General features: G+C 38.6%; 1 protein-coding gene across 1 annotated transcript in view; it reads right to left on the bottom strand.

Moving 5' to 3' along the window:
- Positions 1–1,345: 1,345 nt before the first annotated feature.
- The window catches only part of KATNA1 (katanin catalytic subunit A1), a 35,670-nt gene continuing 13,249 nt past the window's right edge, over positions 1,346–23,766 (bottom strand). The window contains exons 4-11 of the mRNA XM_044247063.1: positions 19,840–20,020; positions 9,839–9,960; positions 8,303–8,408; positions 7,257–7,415; positions 4,079–4,205; positions 3,458–3,592; positions 2,807–2,933; positions 1,346–1,706 (exon numbers count right to left, since the gene is read on the bottom strand). Of these exons, the coding sequence (XP_044102998.1) occupies positions 1,508–1,706; positions 2,807–2,933; positions 3,458–3,592; positions 4,079–4,205; positions 7,257–7,415; positions 8,303–8,408; positions 9,839–9,960; positions 19,840–20,020 (1,156 nt within the window). The 3' untranslated portion in view covers positions 1,346–1,507. The remainder of the gene's footprint in view (positions 1,707–2,806; positions 2,934–3,457; positions 3,593–4,078; positions 4,206–7,256; positions 7,416–8,302; positions 8,409–9,838; positions 9,961–19,839; positions 20,021–23,766) is intronic.

Raw genomic sequence — 23,766 nt, 5'->3', positions numbered from 1 at the left:
AATCAGTTAAGGAGTCCATCAACATCCTGGAATTAAACCATGCCCTTGCTCTTGTGGTTCTTAGTGCTATTTACCCTTCAGCGGTGTTTTGGTCTTTTTTTTAACCATCATTCACACTGACATCTATTTTATGCAATCTAGTACACATACTACTTTACTCCAAATGGTATTTCCTATTGTTTAATTAACTATTTATTGCAACCCATCATTTTAAACATACCATTCAAGAGTGTAGTGACTGGTTTTTAAAACCACCTTAAATGGGGGCGGGGGGAGTAACCCCCTTAGAGTTAGGCTAAATAGATATGTATGTATGGGGAAGGATAACAGGTAGGGAAATGAAGGAGTGAGATTTCATTTTGCCTAGCTTTTTTTAATAAGGAATAACAGCCCTGTGAAATATACTTTCTCATATTATAGAAGAATAAATAATAGCATGTGATTTGGTTTGATCCTAAAGTCACCCAGCTAGTAACACCTGCTTTATGTCCTTCCTCACCTTGAGATGCTAGAGATTCTAGTTCTAACTGCAAATAATGACAGGGTCTTATTGTATCCATTAAGCATATAGGGACTCAAGTGAGGAGAACCATGCAGGAGTCTCTGTGGCCCACTGGAGAGTGTGATGTGGGATTTGCAGCAAGCAGAGTCCTGTCTGCCTTCCCTCCCTACCGGTAAGACCCAGGATCACGGCATGATGCTCTTTTCTATGGTTGGGATGATACAGTTAAGTTATTTTTTAAAAAGTAATCCTAAATGGGTATCTTACCTATAAGATTTTATACCATTAATTCCATTTATTAATCTACAGTTGCACCATTAACTCTTTTAATTATGCTTTGTATCCATGAGTGAATGGGTTCATGAGTTTCATTCATTAGAACACAGTGAGCAGCACGGGCTGACAAGCATCCGCTTGCCTACAGTGCATCCTCGAATGTGGGCAGAATAAAGTCAAGCAAGAGTGCGCGCGCGTGTGTGTGCATATATATATATTTAGTTTTCTAAGTGCATTATAAAATGAAAGGTCTTTAAAGCTCTCCCAGGAAGGGGAGGGAAGCTACTGTAACCTCAAGCAGGAAGGCACACCAGAGCCGTGGTTTGTGCATCAACTGGCTGCTTCTGTAAAAACGTTTGGGAATTTTCAGTTATCTACTGGCATCCAAGGTGCTAGAGCCAGTCTTACGCCCTAGAAGGAATAGCAGCTGGACAGTGGAAGAGAAGATGCTGTATTTGGAAGTGCACGTAAAGACACTTTTCCAAGCTAAGTAATCACCCCTGTGCTGCAACAGAACGTGGTCCGTGAAAGAGAAAATCGGGTAATGCTAAAGTAAAACACGTGTGCTTGCAGCTTTAAAAAATTGCCTTTATTCAGAATCATACTTTTTTTTTTTAAATCTTACCATTATCAAAGTTTAAAAAAATATAGCACTCAGTGCAATGAAATACTACATTTAATTATTAATCAAACACTTAAGGCCGGTTTCTCACAGTTTACTGTGAGAATTTAGCATGATCCAAATTCGAATATCCACTTCTCATATCTTTCAATGTCTGCAGCAGAAACGGACTTAGAGACCTTTTTTAAAGCCATTTCAAAGTCCTCCATAGTTGTAGGCATGTGCATTTCCTCTCTTGAAAGATTTCTGATCTCTTCTGGCGTCAAACCTTCAATGCGCCTTCTCATTGCCATCAGAGATGCATCCCTAGGTTTTAAATTTAAAACAAAGTGTTATTTTGATTGAATAAAATCAAACAGAAAATCTTTTTTCTGTGAAAAGAAAATCTTTTTTCTTTTGAACAGAAAATCTTTTCAGTAAGTGGTATTTTATAATTACCCACTATATACACTTAGTACTGCATAGACTCTTATCAGAATATAAGGCCTGTTCTGAGATATTTTTTAGCTGTTAAATATTCCATGATGAATTAAGGATATTAATAAATTTAAGTAACTGAAACTGAGTAGGAAGCCAAGAAAAAGTAAAAGGGTGTAATAAAGAAGCTAGCAATTGGGGCGCCTGGGTGGCTCAGTGGGTTAAGCCTCTGCCTTCAGCTCAGGTCATGATCTCAGGGTCCTGGGACTGAGCCCTGCATCGGGCTCTCTGCTCAGCAGGGAGCCTGCTTCCTCCTCTCTCTCTCTGCCTGCCTTTCTGCCTACTTGTGATATCTCTCTGTCAAATAAATAAATAAATTCTTTAAAAAAAGTTTCAGCTTTAATAACAGCCACCATTTATGCAAAGGGACAGCACCCTACAGCTGCCTTCCATCCACACGTTCTCACCTAAGCTCACAACAAGCCCGTGTGGTATACTTTACAGTGAGTACCTTGCTGATAAACATATGAACTAATAGGACAAAACCTACTTCAATCAACTGGATTAGAGACTGTCTTTTTTCTTTTTTACTCCTGTTCCTGTCATATTTAAGACACCTGCACTGAAAATGGGATTGTACTCCCCTGGAGTATGCCCAATCCATTTCACACTTCTTAGGAAAAATACTGAAGAAGTACACTAACATTTTTTTAATCCAAGAAAATTACTCATTTTCTGTATTATACCAATTGCTCTAACATTAGCTTCCTGAACTTGTAGCTTTCAAAAGCACTGCAGACTATTCAATGACATGCAAGACACCCAAATTCTTACCAGCACCTTACCACAAACTTAATCCCAAAACTCTCGTCTCTCACTAGAAATTCTAATGTGGGTTTTTATTCTTCACCCATTTTATTAATTCAGCATAAAAACTTCATAACAAAAGTTTATACCCACATACCCTATGCTTTCAAAATAATTCATACCTGCACACATTGGTAATGTCTGCACCTGAATAACCTTCCATATTTTCTGCTATGCTTGCAAGGTCAACATCATCGGCCAATTCCAGTTCACGTAGACTTATTCGTAACAGCTCCTCCCTGCCTTTTGCTAATGATGGAAACAAATTTAAAAATGTAAGACTTCAACATAAACATATTGTTATTTTTTCTCAAATCTACTTCGTATGAGAAGTTGTTTTCCAATTCTTAGAGCTCATTTGCTTAAAAATTTAAGACCCTTCTAAATTTAAAATTTTCTGGTAGCAGGTGGCTCAGTCAGCTGAGTGTCTGCCTTCAGCTCAGATCACAGTCTTGGGGTCCTGGGACTGAGCCCCACACTGGACTCCCTGCTTGGCAGGGAATCTGCTTCTCCTTCTGCCTCTCCCCTGGCTTGTGCACTCACTTGCTCTCTCTGTCTCAAATAATTTTTTTTTCTTATTTTTTTAAATTTTCTGTTAACAAGGCTTTCAGAAAAAAAATTTTCTGGTACCAGTTAATATAAGGAAAGACAATCTACATTTGTCTCTTTAAAGGAAATTAAATTAAATTAATTACTACCAAATTTTAAAATCTCTAAGCAAAACAACCTAAGAGTTAACATGAGCTTTCAGACAAGATTCAAATACAGATAACCTGATGGTAATGGAATATAGATTCTTTTTTCAAGACGTCGTCTTAATGCCTCATCAATATCCCAGGGAAAATTAGTAGCTGCCAGAACCATAACCATTTTGGAAGGGTCATCATTTTCAGAAGCACCTCCAACACCTAAAAAAAGGGAGAAGAGAATGTAAAAAGACAGGAAGTCAGAGTATAGAAAATAAAGCTCAACTATTTAAAGATCATCACATATTTAGCACTAAATTGCAAGGCAGTGTAACTGTTAAGCCTCCCTAAGACTTCTAAAGCTAAATGGTACATATATGAATTTGTGGCCCAAGAAAAATGTTTTAATAGGACGCAAAATATTTAATCAAAAGACCTGCCCAGTTTAACTACATACCAATTTCTTGAAAGTTTTCAAAAACATACATATCCCTCAGGCAAATTTATTTACATTTATTTCAATTTCATGCTGAAAATAAGAAATCCGAGCATGTGCCCATGAGTGCTCTGTGAACAGCCTTTATTTCTGGCATATCCCCACAATACAGTCGATCTCCAGGACCTCCTTGCCAGCCCTCTCTGGTCGGCAGGAGCTGTGTGGCTTAGCCCTAGGAGTAGAGCTTGGTCAACGCACAGACATACACATACCATCCATCTGAACCAGCAGCTCGGCTTTCACCCGTCTGCTTGCTTCGTGCTCTTCAGAAGTCCCTCTGCGACTACAAATAGAATCTATCTCATCGATAAATATGGTGGCTGGAGAGTAAAATCGAGCCTAAATAAAGAAACCATGTAACATCAGGTCTTTATATCATTTAAAAAATAATTGGCAACAATTAGAAAAGAGCCCACATCACACATCTCTCGTCCCAGCACTGGGAGAAGATAAACTGGAGCAGCTAAAAGACAGCTTCGAATGGAAACTCATCCTAGACTTCAATATGATATGGCAGTACTTTAATATTCATAAGTGATATAAATACAGAATTACCTTATTTGCTACAACAAGTCAACAGTGGTGGGAAAACATTTACAGAGAGTGGTAAGTGTTCTACAGTTCTAGAAAAAAGTTGGTTACCAAGAATCATTACTTTAAATAAAATCATAGATTCCTTCTAAGAAATCCTAATTAAATTGCCATTCTTCTTTTGACAATACATTTATTATAGTAACTAAAGTTCATAATCATTTTTAAAGATTTATTTTATAGTGAGAGAGCACAAGTGAGGGGAGGGACAGAGGGCGAAAGGAGGACAGCGAGGGAGAGAACAGCCTCCCTCTGAGCCTGGAGCCCAGCGTGGGGCTCCATCTCACAACTCTGAGTTCATGACCTGAGCCAAAATCAAGAGTCGATGCCTAACTGAATGAACCACCCAAGCGCCTCCATAGTTATTATTTTTAAATGAAATATCCAATGAGGGCTAATTTCTCAGAGATTACCATAAAGATAATAAAAACAAGGCTTAAGGCACTGATGGCTATCAAAGCCAACCCAAAGGTAAACAGACAGGCAAAGGTCAAAGAGACATCCCCCCAAACATCTAAATTGTTAGATCCTGCTAGGCCTAAAAAGCTAAAATAGATTCTGAAAATTCCTAACTGCATGATCCAATATATTATTCTTTTGGTTTAAACTCATTTGATTAGGTTTCTGGTACTTGAAAATGAAAATTCTTGACAATCAACAAAAATTACACCATTAAGTTTTGGTTATGTTTGCTACCATGTCATGAGAAAAATCCTGGAAACATTTATATTTAAGTGGCATTTTTAAAAATACAGGCCTTGGAAAAGAGAAAAGAAAAGAACAAAAAAAGAACACTTGAAATATGTTTGCTTTGAGAGATTCAGGGCAATGGGGCTGGGTCCTGGGGGAGAGGCAAGTCAGCTACAGAGCAGACAAAACAAGGTATGAGAGGCAGTACTCTTCACTCCAGGAAAGAGTCCATATGATGAACAGGGGGGAAAAAATTAAACCAGTTTTAATTTGAGTTTTAAATATGAGCCCTAATCAGAAGTCCCAAAGGCAGAAGCTCCAAACTGGCCAGTGACTCAGCCCCACTACTCAGCAGCAGGCAACTCAAAGTAGCAGATTCCAGAGAAGCAGGCACTTACCTAAAAATGGTTAACAACAGGGAAGCCAGTAAAAAACAAGCTGTTTGATAAGCCTTCATAACCCTCACTATAAAAAATAATGTAAATTGGGATTTTGTAAGAGGCTTCCCAGCACAGAAAAAAAATGGCTTTTTTTTTTAATATAAACTCTCCATTAGAAAATATATCAAATAATCCTGAAACAGAACAGCTACTACCGATTAGCCCCTATGATTCAGGCTCTACAGTAAGCAATTCACAGGCATTAGCTCGTTGCGCCATCCGAACATTACAGAGGCAGCTCCTGTGTTACAGTCATCCTCTTACAGATAAACTGAGGAGCAGCAAAGGAATTTGCCCAGAGTTAGCCAGCTAGGAAAGAGATGACACAGGTGGGATCTGAAGCCGGGCCACTGCACCCTATAGAATCCAAACTTAGCTGTTTATTCTATTTACGTTTTAGAATTTTTTTTAAAGGCTGAGTATTCTGGAATCCTGGCAATGTAATTCTCCTTCCCCTGAAGCAAAGGACAAACTAATTTTTCAAACTCATCTAAGAGGTTCTCCACTACTACAGTATGAGCTACAGATTCCCCTACTACCGTATAAATTTCTGATAAACTATTAAGAACCTGTTGGAATTTGCCTCCTGCCATATGAATTATCAAACTTGAAGGAGAATATGGGAATTCAAACAGGGAGAAACCTTTACAGAAAATGGATAACCTTAAATCTTAAGCGTTTTCATTTACTTGTTTTGTTTTATTCTGAGTCTAGGAAGTAAGATCTAGTGTCATATTAACACGGTCCTCTGGGTGCCTGGGTGGCTCAGTGGGTTAAGCCGATGCCTTCAGCTCAGGTCATGATCTCAGGGTCCTGGGATCGAGTCCCGCATCAGGCTCTCTGCTCAGAAGGGAGCCTGCTCCCTCCTTTCTCTCTCTGCCTGCCTCTCTGCCTACTTGTGATCTCGCTCTGTAAAATAAATAAATAAAATCTTTAAAAAAAAAAAAAACACGGTCCTCTAAGGGGTTGTCCCCAGTGAAGTCTTTAAAGTTAAGCATGCAAGTCCCTGTCCATATAATAAGCATAACTCTGTCCTGATACAAGTAACTACACTATTTCTTAAATGAGGCAAACTGAAATAATCAATGAAGCTTAACAGAGTCAGAAGTCTAAAAAGCTGTTGAATTTAATCCACTCTACTATGAACTTGTTAAATGTTAATTCCTTCTACTGATACTCAGATTAGTGGGAGCTGAAGAAGGGAAAAAAAGAAACTCAAAGTAATAAGAAAAGGAGAAACAATCCAAAGTCTGGATCATTAAACTTAAGGTATTTAGCATAGTTAATAGACTGCAGGGATCTAACTTCCATAACTACTTGATTTTCACCATCTCATGTTACTGTTACAACACTGCACTTATCATATTATAAATAAGCCTACTGATTTAAAAAACAATAATTTCAAACGCCTAGAATAGATTAGGAAGGCAAATCCCATAATGTGAGCATGTCCATAAGCCAACAGAGATGGCTCTTCCTCTGGAGTAAAGGAGACACAGAAAAACTCCAGTTACTCATGTGATTCGTGGGTTCTAGCTTCGAGGGCAGGGGAATCACACTCTGGGCACAGTATCATCCAGCCCAGCTACTCTATACACTGGAGATAGTTATGACTCACTTCCATCCCTTTTAGAGGTAAAGAATCATTAGAGCGGTCTCAAACATTCACCATTTCGAAGAGAAGACGAACAAGCTTCTCAGACTCCCCTCTGTATTTGGAAGTCAGAGTTGACGAAGACACATTGAAGAACGTTGTCTTGCATTCCGTAGCTACTGCCTTAGCAAGAAGGGTCTTTCCTGTGCCAGGTGGGCCAACCATCAACACTCCCTGTCGGGGAAAATAATAACATAACTGAAAGATTTACCTGCCACTGTTCTAATTCACAAGAATTCCATTACTAAGAATTAATTTTCAACTAACATAAAATATTAAGAAAAATAAAAATAAGCAAAAGGATAATTTATCACCAAGTTATTTTTTTCATTACAAAAGGTAACTACATTATTAAAAACGTGGAACTCAAATGAGAAAAATACAATGTTATAATACTGACATTGTAATAATTACACCCTAACACAGGTACCAATAGTATTTGGATACATTTCCTAGTGCTAGTCTTTAGATCAAACAAACTGGGGTTTTTTTTTTTGTTGTTGTTACATAGTTGTACTCAAAGAATGTCCAGAATTTTGTAGCTCGCTTATCATTTAATATTTCAAGAATTTTTAGTAAGTACAGAGTTAGCCATGACCACATTTTCTATGTCCAATCAAGTTTTTTTCAGTCTCTTTTCAGGTCAACTCATGACTTTTTAAAAAAGTATCCATTCAATACAGACAGATAGGTCTCAATTTCTTAAGGACAACAGCAAGAAGTAGAGGATATAAGTTCTGTAGCAGATACACCCAATGGAGTAGTTCTGCATTAGGCAACTTGTTCATATTTGCAAATATGAGCTCATTCTAAATCAAATTTCCAAAGGTCACACTGTACCTATTTATTACTCTATGAACCTTGCAATAGCTTTTGGTCTAAACAAAATATGGAGTTACATATCATTTACTTCAAAATTTTCCTTAAAAAATAAATAAATAACATAAAATGTGCCTTACTTATTCTTTCCCCTCACTTCCCTGAATAAGATAAATACTGGTTTTCTACAGCAAAGTACTTGCCGTTCACTTTGACAACACTATTAACAGTAATAAACTTACTTTCCATGGTCTCCTAATGCCCTTAAAGAATTCTGGCATCCACATTGGTAACACCACAGCTTCCTTCAGCAACTTTTTAGCTTCTACTAAATCAGCAATATCATCCCTGAAAGAGGATATATTTTATCAACACCCTCTAAGACCACATATTTAGCTGTAGGCACTCTTGCAAAACACAGAAGCACCGTTTTCGACAGCTGCCAGACTGCGAAGCCCTGCGCCTGGCACAAGTGAACTCGCACACAGGGAGGAGGCCTGCCACACCAGCCAGGACACGTGCAGCACCACCTGAATCTTCAATTCCTGGCAATAATGATTTCCAACTTGGTGAATGACACCACTGGTCTACAGGCCCACTCTTAAGTATTTATTATGCCATCTCATTTTAAATTCCTGCTCTGTGATGCTCATTTTCATAAACTACATGATTTAGAAACAATGGGTCCATTTAAAAGGGGGGGGGCTCAGACAGTTAATCATCTGCCTTTAGCTCAGGGTCCTGGGATCGAGCCCCACATCGGGCTCTCAGCTCAGCGGGAAGCCTGCTTCTCCCTCTCCCACTCCCCCTGCTTGTGATCCCTCTCTCGCTGTGTCTCTGTCAAATAAATAAGTAAAATCTTTTTTAAAAAGTAAGAATAAAAAGGGTGTAAAGCAGAGACAAGGCTCCAATATTGCTGCTTTGCCCCCAACCCTATTAAAATGTAGACACCAAGGATAAAGAGTATCACAGAGACTACTATGAAGTTACCACCGACCACCAGAAAACTCTTACTGCTACTACTATTACTGGTACATGTGGCATTTTCATGAAAATACATGTTTACTATATAAATACCAAATATCAAAAAATATTTTTTAAAATGTCCCCAAAGTCATACCTAAAAATCATTAAGATTTTAATGAAAAATACATAGCAGAATGTACCTAATTTTGTGGGAAAGAGGGCCTTTGATTTTTTTTTAATTTAAATTTTTTTGAAAGGGAGCTTTTAGAACTCCGTGTGATAATTACAGTTCTTTGATTAGATACAGTAAGTCAAGCTGAGAATCACTGCTCAAAGTCACAGAAAATAAAAGCAACATGCATGGGATAAACCTATAGATAACAAGCAACAATGGGGCATCTGGTTGGCTCAGTCGCTAGAGCACTGCAACTCCTGATCTGCGTAGGGGTTGAGTTTAAGTCCCACTTGGGCACAGAGCTTACATAGGAACAAAAAAACAAAAGCAAACAACACACATGCCTAAGAATCCGTGCCATTTCAGCATCAGAGGATGTCCCAAAAAGAAGAGATGTCTGATATAAATTATGAGATTTTTTTACTTAATAGAAACTTATTTATCGTTTGTTATTTTATTAAATAAAGATCTCAGACAAAAATCTGGTATAGCCGGAACCACTGGGCTTACATTGCAGGCACTCTCACTCCAGCCTCAAGGGCTGATGATCTTCAGTGCATTTACTGAAAGTAATGGTTCCCTTTACTTTTCCAAAAAGCATTATCAGCACCAGTTATCTTGCTGTGCTATAACTTACCATCGAACATTGGGATTCTGAGAAATTATATCTCTTTCCAAAGCTTCCACTAAGTCCTTATCATATCCGGTACTATCAAATTTACTTGTCTCTGGTTCAGTAACTGCAGCAGGTGATTTGTTCTACATTGGGAGAAGAACAAAAGAACTTCTGATTGACTCAAAAATGATACTCAGAAACAAAGACTGGACTCCAGTGATATTTTTAAAAGAGCTAATATAATAGTACAAGTAACAAGAGAATCCAAGACTATTAAGTTAACCTCTACACCAACATCAGTTTCATACTCAATTTTTACTTTTACATTAAAAGTATGATGAAAGGGGACTCCTGGGTGGCTCAGTTGGTTAAGCGGCTGCCTTTGGCTCAGGTCATGATCCCAGCGTCCTGGGATCAAGTCCTACATCGGGCTCCTTGCTCGGCGAGGAGCCTGCTTCTCCCTCTGCCTCTGCTGCCACTCCGCCTGCCTGTGCTCGCTCTCTCTCTCTCTCTGGCAAATAAATAAATAAAATCTTAAAAAAAAAAAAGTATGGGGCTGCCTGGGTGGCTCAGTGGCTCAGTGGGAAGGCAGAGAAGCCTCTGCCTTCAGCTCAGGTCATGATCTCAGGGTCCTGGGATCAAGTCCTGCATCGGGCTCTCTGCTAGGCAGAGAGCCTGCTTCCTCCTCCCTCCCTCTCTCTCTCTCTCTGCTTGCCTCTCTGCCTACTTGTGATCTCTCTCTGTCAAATAAATAAAATCTTTAAAAAAAAAAAGTATGATGAAAGTGTTCAAGAAAAAAAAATAATATGCATACGAATTGGTGAAAATCAAAAAAGTCAACACTAAGATGAACTGTTAAAGACAGATGGCTTATGTAGTTAAGATTACAGCTCGCTTTTTTTTTTTTTTTAAGATTTTATTTATTTCTTTGGCAGAGACAGATCACAAGTAGGCAGAGAGGCAGGCAGAGAGAGAGGGGGAAGCAGGCTCCCTGCCGAGCAGAGAGCCCAATGCAGGGCTCGATCCCAGGACCCTGAGATCATGACCTGAGCCGAAGGCAGAGGCTTTAGCCCACTGAGCCACCCAGGCACCCATCGCTTTTTTTTTTTTTTTTTTAAAGATGTAATTTATTTATTTGAGAGCGAGAGTGAGCTTGTGCATGTGAGCTGGGCGGGAAGCAGAGGGAAAGGCAAAGAATCTCAAGCAAACTCCATGCTGAGCGTGAAGCCCCATGCAAGTCTCCATCTCACAATCCTGAGGTCACGACCAGAGCCAAAACCAAAAGTTGGATGCTGGATAGACTGAGCCACGCAGGTGCCCCATCGATGGCTCACTCTTAACCACCTCCTTGGCCCTCATCAATGCTCCTACAATTTTGCTTTTCTCTGTTCCCACCCTGCTCCAAGACAGACACCATCCCCAGGAGCGATCCCTTCCCACCCTCCATGACTGCAGCCCATAGGGCTCCAGCTCCTAGGCCATGTACTGAAGTACTCCAGGGCACAATGGCAAGCTCACAGAGCGCTGCAAGATATTTTACATTTTTTAGTGAAACCCAGCATTTTCTGCTGAACTCTGCGTGAAATACCAGCTCCCTCTCTGTCTCTAGATTAAAACTTCTACATTCCTTTCAGTGATGCCATATTTTTGTCAGGCTGGGTTTCTGGCAGTTTCTGTGATAAGAGAAATAGCGGGAGAAAATCAAGGTGAAAGAGGAATTAGAGTGAAATATCCACTCTGTGTCTGAAGTCTGAGAAACTGAGCAGTGCCCAAAGTTATCTGAACTGAACTTCTGCACCGGTGTATGGGTATTCTTTTTGTCCTTGAGGGGCTGTGAAAACATCAAAGACACTCATGAATTTTTTAAGACAAGAAAATTTATGACGCGCTGCCTTACTGTGAACAGTCATTTACTTGGTCTTGTACAAGAATTCTTACCCTGTCTCATTAACGTTGTTTTGCCCATATGTGCTTTCTCTGTCAGCAGTGCTATCTAAAGTCAGTATTAACATCTAAGCTTAACCAATATTTATATATTCAAAGGTCTTAACACTAGATGGTCAAAAAAGTGTCTTACAATACACATATTCACTATTCAACACAAACATACAAAATTCAAGGAAGGTATTGTGCAGTCTTTAGAAGGCTGGGGATCCTGGCTGGCTCAGACAGAAAAGCACGAGACTCTTGATCTCAGGGTTGTGAGTTCAAGCCCCACGTTGGGTGCAGACATCACTAAAACAATAAAATAAAATAAACTTTAAAAAACAAATAAATAAGGGGCACCTGGGTGGCTCAGTTGGTTAAGCATCTGCCTTCGGCTCAGGTCATGATCCCAGGGGCTCCCTGCTTGGCGAGGAGCCTGCTTCCCCCTTCCCCTCTGCCTGCCACTTTTGCCTACTTGTTCTCTCTCTCTCAAATAAATGAATTTTTAAAAAATCTTTAAAAAACATAAAATAAAATAAAAAGTTAAAAAATAAAGAAAAGAGAAGATGGTTATCTTTTAGGATTTATGCAGTTGTTGTTCATTCACAAATATTTACCAAGAACTCATTCTGTGCTAGCGGCTGTTGGGGACAGAAAGAAGACACTGTCCTTGATTACTGGGAACTCACACTGTGAGCCTAGGAAGACACAGATAGAAAAGCACTTTCTAGTTGTTTTCTTTCCTCCCACAGAACACAGTGCTGGTGGGATGTCTGCAGACAAAGCAAAAATGAATTTAAGCTAGGCAGAAAGGAGAAACAAATAATAGGTCACCAAAGGGAGATATGGAATTTGAAGTGCTGATGTTTTTGATAGGATTTTATTTAATTAGCTGAAATAGTACAGTTTCCTTTAAGCACATTATTGATTTAATAACTTGCTCTGAGTAAAAATGCTACCAATTACTAGCAGGTGAAAGGGAGCAGGAGAGGGGCTAAAAAGAACACAGTGTCCTTTCTGATGCTTAAAATAAAATTGAAGATGAACCAGTTACCCAGGATTTAAATACCCAGGTTTAAAACCAGTTATTATAAAAGCTGGCAACATTATACACACAAAATCCAAATCCACTATCTCAATTAAAATAATTTAAAGTGACAGCTAGACTTTCACTCACAGGAAAACAGAGTGCTATGGAGAACTAAAAATCCTGGCATTAGAATTTAACAAAGACAGGATTTTGAAAAGTATAGAGAAAGGAAGGCCAATCAGGGAACCTATACAAGGTGGTGTACCTTCTAGGTTTTCTTTCTCTTTCATAAATCCGGACTCAAGGTCAAAGAAGCCAAAAACCCAGAAACGCCATGGGCACACAAAAACCCAACAAAGGCTTGCTCTCTAGCCAGAGGACCAAGAAAGAAGGAGGCTAGCAAGACAGAACTTCCAGACAACACTCTAGTCAAAAGCACCTCAAGAAAGGCTGGATCCCAGACCTAGCCAGGCAAGCAAAAGCCAGGTAGAGTGCCTAGGCTTCCACCCTTGGGAAGCTGGAATGAGGTACTCTACACCTCCATTAGGGTATAACAGAGGTCAATTAGGGAGCTGGAATTTTCATCCCTGTCAATCAATGATAGGACTCCCACTCAGTAAGCAGAGATTACAGAGGAAGTGTGTGACCCACCCGGAAGTAACGGGGCACTGGGGTGATGTCAGAGGAAGACCTGCAGACTTAAGACAAGGTCACTCCCACCACAATGTTACTGGAGTTCACACGGACAACTTCCGTCACAGCTCAGTGGTAATGGAAGACCCTTTCCCCCATTCAGGTGTCAACAGAGACTGGGTGGGACTTCTACTTTCATCTGATTGTGACCCCTCCCCCCCATTTCCCTGATACAGCAGTGTCAGAAAAAGTCAGGTAAAACAGTAGGTGTATTAAATAACATCTACAATCTCATAACATAATATGAAAATGTCCAGGTTGCAATCTAAAATCACTTGTTATACCAAGAACTGCAAAAGATCTCAAACTTAATGAAAAGACAATCAACACATGCCAAGATAGAATTTCCTGACAGATTTGAAAACCACCATGAATTTAAAATGCTTCAAATGAGCAATTATGAGCAAATCTGAAACAAACCAACAAAACAGAAAACTTCAGAAAGAAATAGAAGACCCCAAATTAATCCATTGAGAGTAATAAGCAAAACAACACCTTGCCTATAGGGAAAAACTATTCAAATGAGAGAAATTTCTTCTCAGAAAAGGAGGCCAGAAGGAGTTGGCACAAAACTGTTCAAGAAAAAGAACTGTTAATACAGAATCCTCTACCCAGCCTTCAGGGAATGGAAGGGTAATCAAAACATTCTTAGATGAAGGAAAAATAAGAGAATTTGTTGCCAAAAGACCAACCCTAAAAAACAAACAAACAAACAAACAAACAAACGGTTAAAAGTTGTTCTCTAAACAGAAAAGAAACAATGTAAAAAAGACCGTTGGAAGGATGAAAGGACACAGTAAGTAAATATAGGGGTAAGTACAACAGGCCTTCTTTCTCCTTTTGAGTTTTCTAATTTATTTAACAGTTGAAGCAAAACTTTAACACTGTGTGATGAGGCTAGATCTAAATGAGGGAGAGGAAATATTTAAAAACAATTATAATTGGGAGAGGATAAAGGGATATAAAGAGAAATAAGATTTCTATACTTTATTCAAAGTGGTAAAATGACAGTATCAGTCAGCCAGTACAAGTTTTGTACACGTGAGATATCTAGATTAACCACTGAGAAAGCTAACACAAAGGGATATACTCAAAACCATTATGGAATATCAAAATGTAATTCTAAAAAATATTCAAGTAACCCCCATGAAAAGGCCAGAAAAAGAACACAGAATAAAAAACTAAACAAAAACCACATCAGAAAACCAAAAATAAAACAGCAGACTTGAAATCCAACATAACAAAATACATTAATCATAAATGGCCTATACACACCAACTAAAAGAAATAAGTGGAATAAATTAAAAACATGACTCAAGTATCTGCAATCATCAAGAAACTTGTCCAAATACAAAGATACAGGTAGGGTGAATGTAAAAGAATGGAAAAAGGTTTAACGTGCAAACATTAATCAAAAAAAAATAGGCATGATATATTAATATCAGACAAAGTCAATTTCAAAGAAAAAACCAAAAGCCAAAAACCAAAACACAACACCTTCCAGAGACAGAGAGGTATATTACATAATGATCAACAAGTGACTCCACCTAGAAAACAAAGCAATCCTAAATGTGAACGCACCGAATAACAAAGCCACAATATATGAAGCAAAAGCCCAGAGAAGTGAACAAATTGGCAAACCTTTACATATAGCTGGAGATTTCAACAACTCATCTCTCAACAACTGACAGAACAACCAGAAAGAAGATCAGCAAGGATACAGAAAAACTGAACAGCACCATCATCCAGCAGAATCTAACTGATATTAACAGAAAGTTCCACCCAACAAGGGCAAAATACACATTATTTTCAAGTACTCATAGAACATATTTCAAGTATTCACAGAACATATACCAAGACAGACCATATTCAGGGCCATACAACAAACTTCAACAACTTTAAAATAAATGACATCATACAGAATATATTCTCTAAGCACAAAGGATTCAAACTAGAAACTGTTATTGATAACAGAGAAGTAACACAATCTCTGGACTATCAGAAACTACGTAACACACTTTTAAATTGCAGGGTCAAAGATAAAGTCTCAAAAAAATTTTTTAAGTACATTGAATTAAAAGCTGAGTACTGAGAGGGAAACTTACAGCACTAAGTGCATAGATTAGGGAATAAGTCTTAATAATCTAAACTCCCATCTAAAAATGTACAGAAGAACATCAGAAAACCAAATTACAAAAATAAACTCAAAAGCAAGGAGAAAAAAGGAAGTAGCAGTGATAAGAGCAAAGGCCAATGAAATGAAAAACAAAGAAACACAGGGAAAAATCAATAAAACAAAGAACTGGGGCACCTGGGTGGCTCAGTCATTAAGCATTTGCCTTTGGCTCAGGTCATGATCTCAGGGTCCTAGGATTGAGCCCCACATCAGGCTCCCTGCTCAACGAGAAGCCTCCTTCTCCCTCACCCACTCCCCCTGCCTGTGTTCCCTCTCTCACTGTGTCTCAGTCAAATAAATAAAATCTTAAAAACAAACAAACAAACAAACAAACAAACTAGTTCTTTGAAAAGGTGAATGAAACTGACAAATTTCTAGCAGCACTGAAAATGAAAAAAACAGAAAACACCAATTATCAATGTCAAAAATGACCTAGACTTGAAGATACCAAAATAATAAAATGGAATCTTACAAAAAACTGTACATACATAAATCTGTTAACTTAGACATAGGGATTATGTCTTGAAAAACCAACTACCACAACTCACCTAATATGAAAGATTATTTGAACAGCCTTACAACTACTGAGGAAATTGAATTCATAATTTTAAAACCAAAAAAGAAACATCCAAACCTAGATGTTTCACTGGACAATTTTCTCAAACATCTAAACAAGAATGACTAATCTGATACAGTCTCTTCCAGAAAACAGAAGGAACAATTCTCAATTCATCGTTTTTGAAAAAGGTATGAAAGCAATTCAATAAAATATAGCCTTTTCAACAAATGATGCTGGAGAAATTGCACAGGTACAATAGGCAAAAAGTGAACCTCAACCTAAGTCCACAACTTACACAAAAATCAACTCACAACAGACCATGGGCTTAAATGTAAAACATAAAATTATAAAACTTTTAGAAAAAAATAGAAAATTTTCAGGATCTAGGGCTAGGCAAAGAGTTAAAAACTTGACATCATATGGTACAATTATTTATAAATGGAACACTGGACTTCATCAAAATTAAAATCTTTTGCCTTATAAAAGATCCAGTAAAAAGGATTTAACAAAGACAAGTTGCACACTCAAAGAAAATGTTTTCAAAACACATATAAACAAAGGGCTAGTACCTAGAATATATAAAGAACTCTCAAACCCCAATAAAAGAATGGACAACTCATTCTGACAATGACAACAGACTTTAAGGGAGAGCACTGAAGAGCAGCACTCTGTGCTGTTTTCCTTTCCTCTAGTCCTCTGGACAGCTACTATTTAGAAGAGCAGACCAACTCAATACAGAAAGATTGTTAGAATGTACTTATTACTGAAAAGAACAGATTATGATTCCACTTGTGCCCCCCCCCCAAAAAATCATGCATATGTTAAAGGATATATACCATGGGATAAACAGATCTCAGGAGGGATAGGAATGTGAGTTTGAGGGTTTTTTTTACTTAATTCTATTTTTGATTTTCTAAAATGAATATGTTATAAAAGATTTTAAATAGGATAAAAATCCATTCACCTTCTATGGCTCAATGGTTTTATTTCTTTCCATAAAGTTTTCTGACTACTACCAACTTCTGAGAATTCTGTTCTTTTTAGTCATTAGTTACTACCACTGTTAAGCAACTAATTATGCTATAATTACTTGAAATATATTAATTTGGTCTCCCCAAGTATAGCTGCTCAACAATGGGTACATATATTCAAGACACACCAGCTGACTTGGAGGGAAAACCTATTTTGTTTTTTAAAAGATTTTATTTATTTGTCAGAGAGAAAATAGCAGGCAAAGGGAGAGGGAGAAGCAGACTTTCTCCTTGGCAGGGAGCCCGATGACGGGCTCGATCCCAGGACCCTGGGATCATGACCTGAGCCGAAGGCAGACGCTTGCTTACCCGACTGAGACACCCAGGCACCCCAGGGAGAAAACCTATTTTATACATTTGTTCTCTGCTGTCCCATACCCCGTGCTCAAAGTCCTGAGGATTTTAGCAGTTAAGTGAAGCCTACACTCAGCAGAGATACAGATAAGACCGCCTCTTATTGCAGCTAATTTTACATTTATTTAGTATACTTTCATTTCCTACTCTTGGTTGAAATAGCAGAGAACCAAAGAGTAGTGGAAACACTATACGTTTAAAAACTGACGGTCAGACTACTTTCACTGATAAACAAGAACTTTTTTCTTAAGTGAGTTTCCTTTTAGGGGATTTATTTTTGTCTTGCTTTTAACCCACAATTTCTACCTTTGCTTTTATATCCATTAAGGACCACTTTAAATATAGTCACCAACATCTGAAACATCTCATTTAATTTTTGAAAAAATGCAATGGCAAAACTGTCTAAACCAACAGCAAATACAGGAAAATCTCAGTTACCTGGAATGTGTGGGAAATAGTAAAAGCTGACACTCAAGAAGTATGTGCTGGGAGCCAGAAAAAGCTACACACTTACCCTATGGAAACTCTAGGAGACAGGTGTTAAAATAATTCTATACAAGAGGAAATAAAACTTAGAAAGACTAAATAGCTTATAGTAACACAGCCAGAAAGAGCAGAGTTGGTGCTTCAACACAGGTCTACCTGTATCTAAAGCCCACGCTGTATTTTTGAAAAGCTTTATGTTTTCGAGCCTTCCCAGCAAGATCATATTAATTTAATCTCTCTTGGATAACTGATTTGTTGAAAATTATTGTGCCAGAAAATGAGGAGGTACTCAGAGAACAATGAGTACATGTAAAAAAGAGATAGGATCTAGCTTCCAAGGTCACACTCCTCAAATCTTGGACAATTCAAGCATCAAAAAGATAGCAACAGATGATAATTCACTGAACCAAATAATCCATGACTGCATACTGATAAAACTGAATAAAGAGAAAGAGATGAAATTTTTCCTTATGGTAGGATACCAATTAATGTTTCTTTCTTTCTTTCTTTTTTTTTTTTTTTTAAATTTATTTGACAGAGAGAGATCACAAGTGGGCAGAGAGGCAGGCAGAGAGAGGGGGGCAGGAGGAAGCAGGTTCCCTGCTGAGCAGAGAGCCTGACACGGGGCTCAATCAAAGGACCCCGGGACCACAACCCGAGCCGAAGGCAGAGGCTTCACCTACTGAGCCACCCAGGCGCCCCAGGATACCAAAAAATGTAGAAGAAATAACAGCATTAGAAAATCATGATTTTTCAATAATTACAGGAATAACATTTAGGCAGGCATCACTGGATGCTAAAACAAGTAGATGAAATTTTAATGAGAAATACGATATTTACATAGTCTCAAGGTATCTCCCCCCAAATTACTATAAAGGGAAAAAAGAGTAACTTTATAGTGGAGAGCCTAGGCAGACACCGCCCTAACGAAGCACTCTAATTTATCACAAGTCACAGAACAAATAAACATCCTGTGTCTCCTTATTATACACTGTAAAGAACAAAACTTTTCTTCAATGGTATTCCTGTCAAAAATGCACACCCCTCATCTAATCATGAAGAAACATTGGAAATAGTCCAAACTGAGACACATTCTACAAAACTTCTGGGCTGTCCTCTTCAAAAATGCCGGCCAAAAAAAAAGAGAAAAGCTGAGAAACATTTTCTTTATCAAAGAGACTACAGAAACATGACAACAAACTGTAGTGTACACTTCCCTACTATGTCCTTGCATGGGGATAAAATGAACTACAAATGTCATTACTGGGATAACGGGGCTAAATATTAGGAGGGTCTGTGGACTGCTACAGTACTGTACCAATGTAAAATGTATGGGTTTTGACAACTGTACTGTGTTTATGTAGAACAATGTCCAAGTACCTAGGAAATACACTCTAAAGTATTTAAGGGTAAAAGGGCATGCAGGATACCTACAATTTACTCTCAATGTTACAGAAAAAAAATTGTATATAGAGAGATGATAAAGCAAAATGGGTAAAATATTAATAATTGGTAAAACTGGATAAATTTATACCATTTATACCAACTTGTTTACAAGTCTGAAATTATTTCAAAATATAAAGATAAAAAAAATACTCCAAAACGTTTGCTTAATATTGTGAATGGGAAAAATTCCAGTGTAAATGGAATATGACTAAGGTTTTATTATGGTCTGGTGGTTTCAATGACTAAAAATTATTAACATTTATACAGTCTTCATTTTTAAGGTTAATAAATATTTCATTTATGAAAACCAGTAACATTTACCTTTTCCTCTCTTCCTTTACTCTGTTCTTTCTTTTCCCGACAACGAACAGCTTTCCCTCTGTCATTGTGAAGATTGTGGGCAGATGAACGGTGAACTCTGACAGTTGTGCCTGGACGGTTACCATGTGGCTTAGGGTCACTGTACTGAGGAGACTGGCGTTTTCTAGGTCCTGGCGAGGGTCTAATTAGACACAAGATCATGAAAATCATAATGAACTGGAGGTGGTCCAAATACAGATGAACACAAATCACGTGCAAGTTAGAGTCTATGACCTAAAGAAGCCAAGGCAATAATGGAACCAAGATAGGACTGAATGAATGAAGTCACAAATCTAAGATCTGATATTTCTATAACACACAGTGGTCTGTGGTGATTTAACTAACAAGAAGAATGGACTGCAGTATGGTTATATGGTAGAAATAATAGAAGGCAAGTGATCATCACCTCTCCTTTGAGAGGCAGTCACTGGTGTCCATCAACGATGAATGAAAACTTCATCTGATTCTTAAAAACTGAAAAGACAGCAATTATCAGAGAGAGTTTTATCAAAAGAACCAGAACACAGCACAGGTACAGGATTCACATGTATCCACTGGTACATGTGTAAGCTGACATTATTTTATTTAGAGTATATCACAGTCCTTATATTTTAATTAATAAAATTAAGTCATTTTCAGGGGTGCCTGGGTGGCTCAGTGGGTTAAAACCTCTGCCTTTGGCTCAGGTCATGATCCCAGGGTCCTGGGATCAAGCCCTGCATCGGGCTCTCTGCTCAGCAGGGAGCCTACTTCTCCCACTCTCTCTGCCTGCCTCTCTGCCTACTTGTGATCTCTCTCTCTGTCAAATAAATAAATAAAATCTTAAAAAAAATTAGTAATTTTCCCACTTAAAACACTGGCATAACCAGTGGCTGTGGACAGTCACAAGAAGTGAGGTACAGCATCTTACGTTTACACACACTGCCTCATGTCATCTTTCCTTCTGCGGCAGGACTCGCACCGCCCAAATATTTCTCAGGCTCCTAGACTTGGTTAGAGCCATTAAAATGAGCAATAAAAAAGGTAAAAGAGGCCTATTCTCAAATACCTCAAGTATGGTTAAGAAAGAAGGCATGTAAAATTAGGCAAGTATGCCAGAAAATGTACAAGAGACCAAGTGACCTCAAGAGGTCAATGACCTCAAGAGGACAGAAAATAAACTAGGCCTAGAAACACAGGAGATGAACTAAACAAGAGGGCAAAACTGCAGACAAGAAAATCAGGGGCACCTGTGTGGCTCAGTGGGTTAAGCCTCTGCCTTCGGCTCAGGTCATGATCTCAGGGTCCCAGGATCGAGCCCCCCATTGGGCTCTCAGCTCGGTGGGGAGCCTGCTTCCCCCTCTCTCTGCCTGCCTCTCTGCCTACTTGTGATCTCTCAAATAAATAAGTAAAATCTTAAAAAGAAAAGAAAAGAAAATCAGTGTAGAAAAGCAGAGAAATCAAAGTGATCTTCATCTATGTAAAGAATTATAAAGACACTAACTATAGACAGTGGTGAGCCTTCAGGGAGGATACTGGAGAGAAGGTGGTTCAGTGAATAGAAAATCTGAATACTAGTTCAAGAGGCTTAGGTTTTAGCTAACTGCTGCTCAAAGGTTTAAGAAAGATGAGTCCAGGGCTGAGAAAGATACACCGATAAAGGGAACAGAAAGCAGGGTTATCGGCAGGTTACAAATGTTACGGAGGCATGAGATGAGGGCCCGGCTTAAGGCAGTAAGCAATATAAGTCCGAGAGATACACTATTAAAAAGATACTCCTAGCCATGGAAAATTGAGAATGAGGATTTGGCGGGATGATAAAGACAAAAAGGAACGATGGGGGTTTAATTTTTGGATTTAGGCACCTGGATAGCCAAGTGGAGCTATTTCTTTAAAAGATGTATTTATTCTCCTTTTACTAGAAAAATAATATAAAACAGACACAGAAATATAATCAAGTGTAAAGAATAAAAGTCACCTGTAACCCCATTACCCAGAGTTAACCACTAACATATTAGTCTATTTTCTTATAACTACCTTTCATTTAAACAGAACTGGAACTGTTATATACACATCCACTCCTATTTTTCTCTAATTATATAAGGCATTTCCTGTATCATCACCTCATAAATGGCTTTTAATTACTAGATGGCAGTTACATGTAAAATATGCCACTTTCTATCCACTTCTTACTGCAAGCTATTCAGTCCTCCAAAAACTAATTTACTGAACTATCACTGTTGATTATGCACTTGGAACAAAAAATTTCAAATGAAGTTTAATAAAACCTTTACTCTTACAGACTTATATCTGTGTATGTATGTATGTGCATGGAGAGAGGGTGCGTCTTCAGATGATGCTACATTCAGTCTAGAAAAATAAAGGAGGGTAGGGGCTCTCATCGGGGCCGGGGGGCATTTCAGGTAGGGTGGTCGGAGAAGGACTTTCTCAGGTAACATCTCAGCAAGGTGAGACCTAAAGGAAATGAGAGAACAAGTCATGAAATGTCTGAGCTGAAGGAAAGGCATGTGCAAAGAAGTGAAGCATCTGTGTGTTTGACCTGCTCGAGGATGAAGAGTTGTAAGAACTCAGGTTCTAGAGTTAGTATGGAATGGGACCGCATGTGCTGCTGGAAGGAGATGGTGAAACTTTGGGTTTTATTGTGAGATAAGGAGATACCTGAGGGATGCTGGCTTTTAGAAGACATTTTAAAAGATTCACATTTAATAGCTTTGAAGCTATTTCTAATCTTTGCTCCAAAAGGCTCAGTGAACCACCTCGTACAAACATTTCTGTGCATGATCATAGAAGAGAACAGAGGGGGCGCCTGGGTGGCTCAGTGGTTTAAGCCTCTGCCTTCGGCTCAAGTCATGATCTCGGGGTCCTGGGATCGAGTGGGGAGCCTACTTCCCCGTCTCTCTCTGTCTGCCTCTCTGCTTACTTGTGATCTATTAAATAAATAAATAAAATCTTTTTTTTAAAAAAATAAATAAATAAAAGAGAATACTGGATCAGCTCAATCTTTTCTTTTTTTTTTTTAAATCTTTTTTTTTTTTTTAAGATTTTATTTATTTATTTGACAGAGAGAGATGACAAGCAGGCAGAGAGGCAGGCAGAGAGAGAGGAGGAAGCAGGCTCCCCGCTGAGCAGAGAGCCCGATGCGGGGCTCCATCCCAGGACCCTGAGATCAGACCTGAGCCGAAGGCAGAGGCTTAACCCACTGAGCCACCCAGGCGCCCCCTTTTTTTTTTTTTTAAGATTTTATTTATTTATTTGACAGAGAGAAATCACAAGCAGACGGAGAGGCAGGCAGAGAGAGAGAGAGAGAAGCAGGCTCCCTGACGAGCAGAGAGCCCGATGCGGGACTCGATCCCAGGACCCTGAGATCATGACCCGAGCTGAAGGCAGCGGCCTAACCCACTGAGCCACCCAGGCACCCCTAAATGGGACTAAAATCCAGCTGATGAATCACCAACAGAGTTCAAGAATGAGTAAGCTCTCGTAAGCATGAGTACAAATGAAGACTAACAAAAAATACAAAGCTTTGAGGGCTATCTAGTTGATGGAGTAAAATAAACTACAGGAAGGAGAAAAGACACAGCAAATAAAGTCAAAGAGGAGAACTTTATAGTTAAGAGTGATCCATCCAAGGCACTTAAGATGAGGGACAGAAAAAGATACTGAAGAAAGCAAAAAGCAATCAGAAAGGAAACTAGAACTTATCATTATAGAATTTCTTAGATGAAGAGACTCCTCTAATTCAACATTCTATTACTCCCAAGGAGACTCCTCCTGCCTATGCTTGTTAGATTGAGGTGACCAAATAATTCATTAAATTTGAAAGGAACTAAATTTTCACTGGGCACATGTATTCATCAGAAAGTTCTTACCAATAAAGTTGGAAAGAAG

This window comes from Neovison vison, chromosome 1 (genome assembly GCF_020171115.1).
Source record: "Neovison vison isolate M4711 chromosome 1, ASM_NN_V1, whole genome shotgun sequence".
In the NCBI taxonomy this organism is placed as follows: domain Eukaryota; kingdom Metazoa; phylum Chordata; class Mammalia; order Carnivora; family Mustelidae; genus Neogale; species Neogale vison.
Note: the sequence above shows the minus strand (reverse complement) of the source record. Positions and strands in the feature narration are given on the sequence as shown.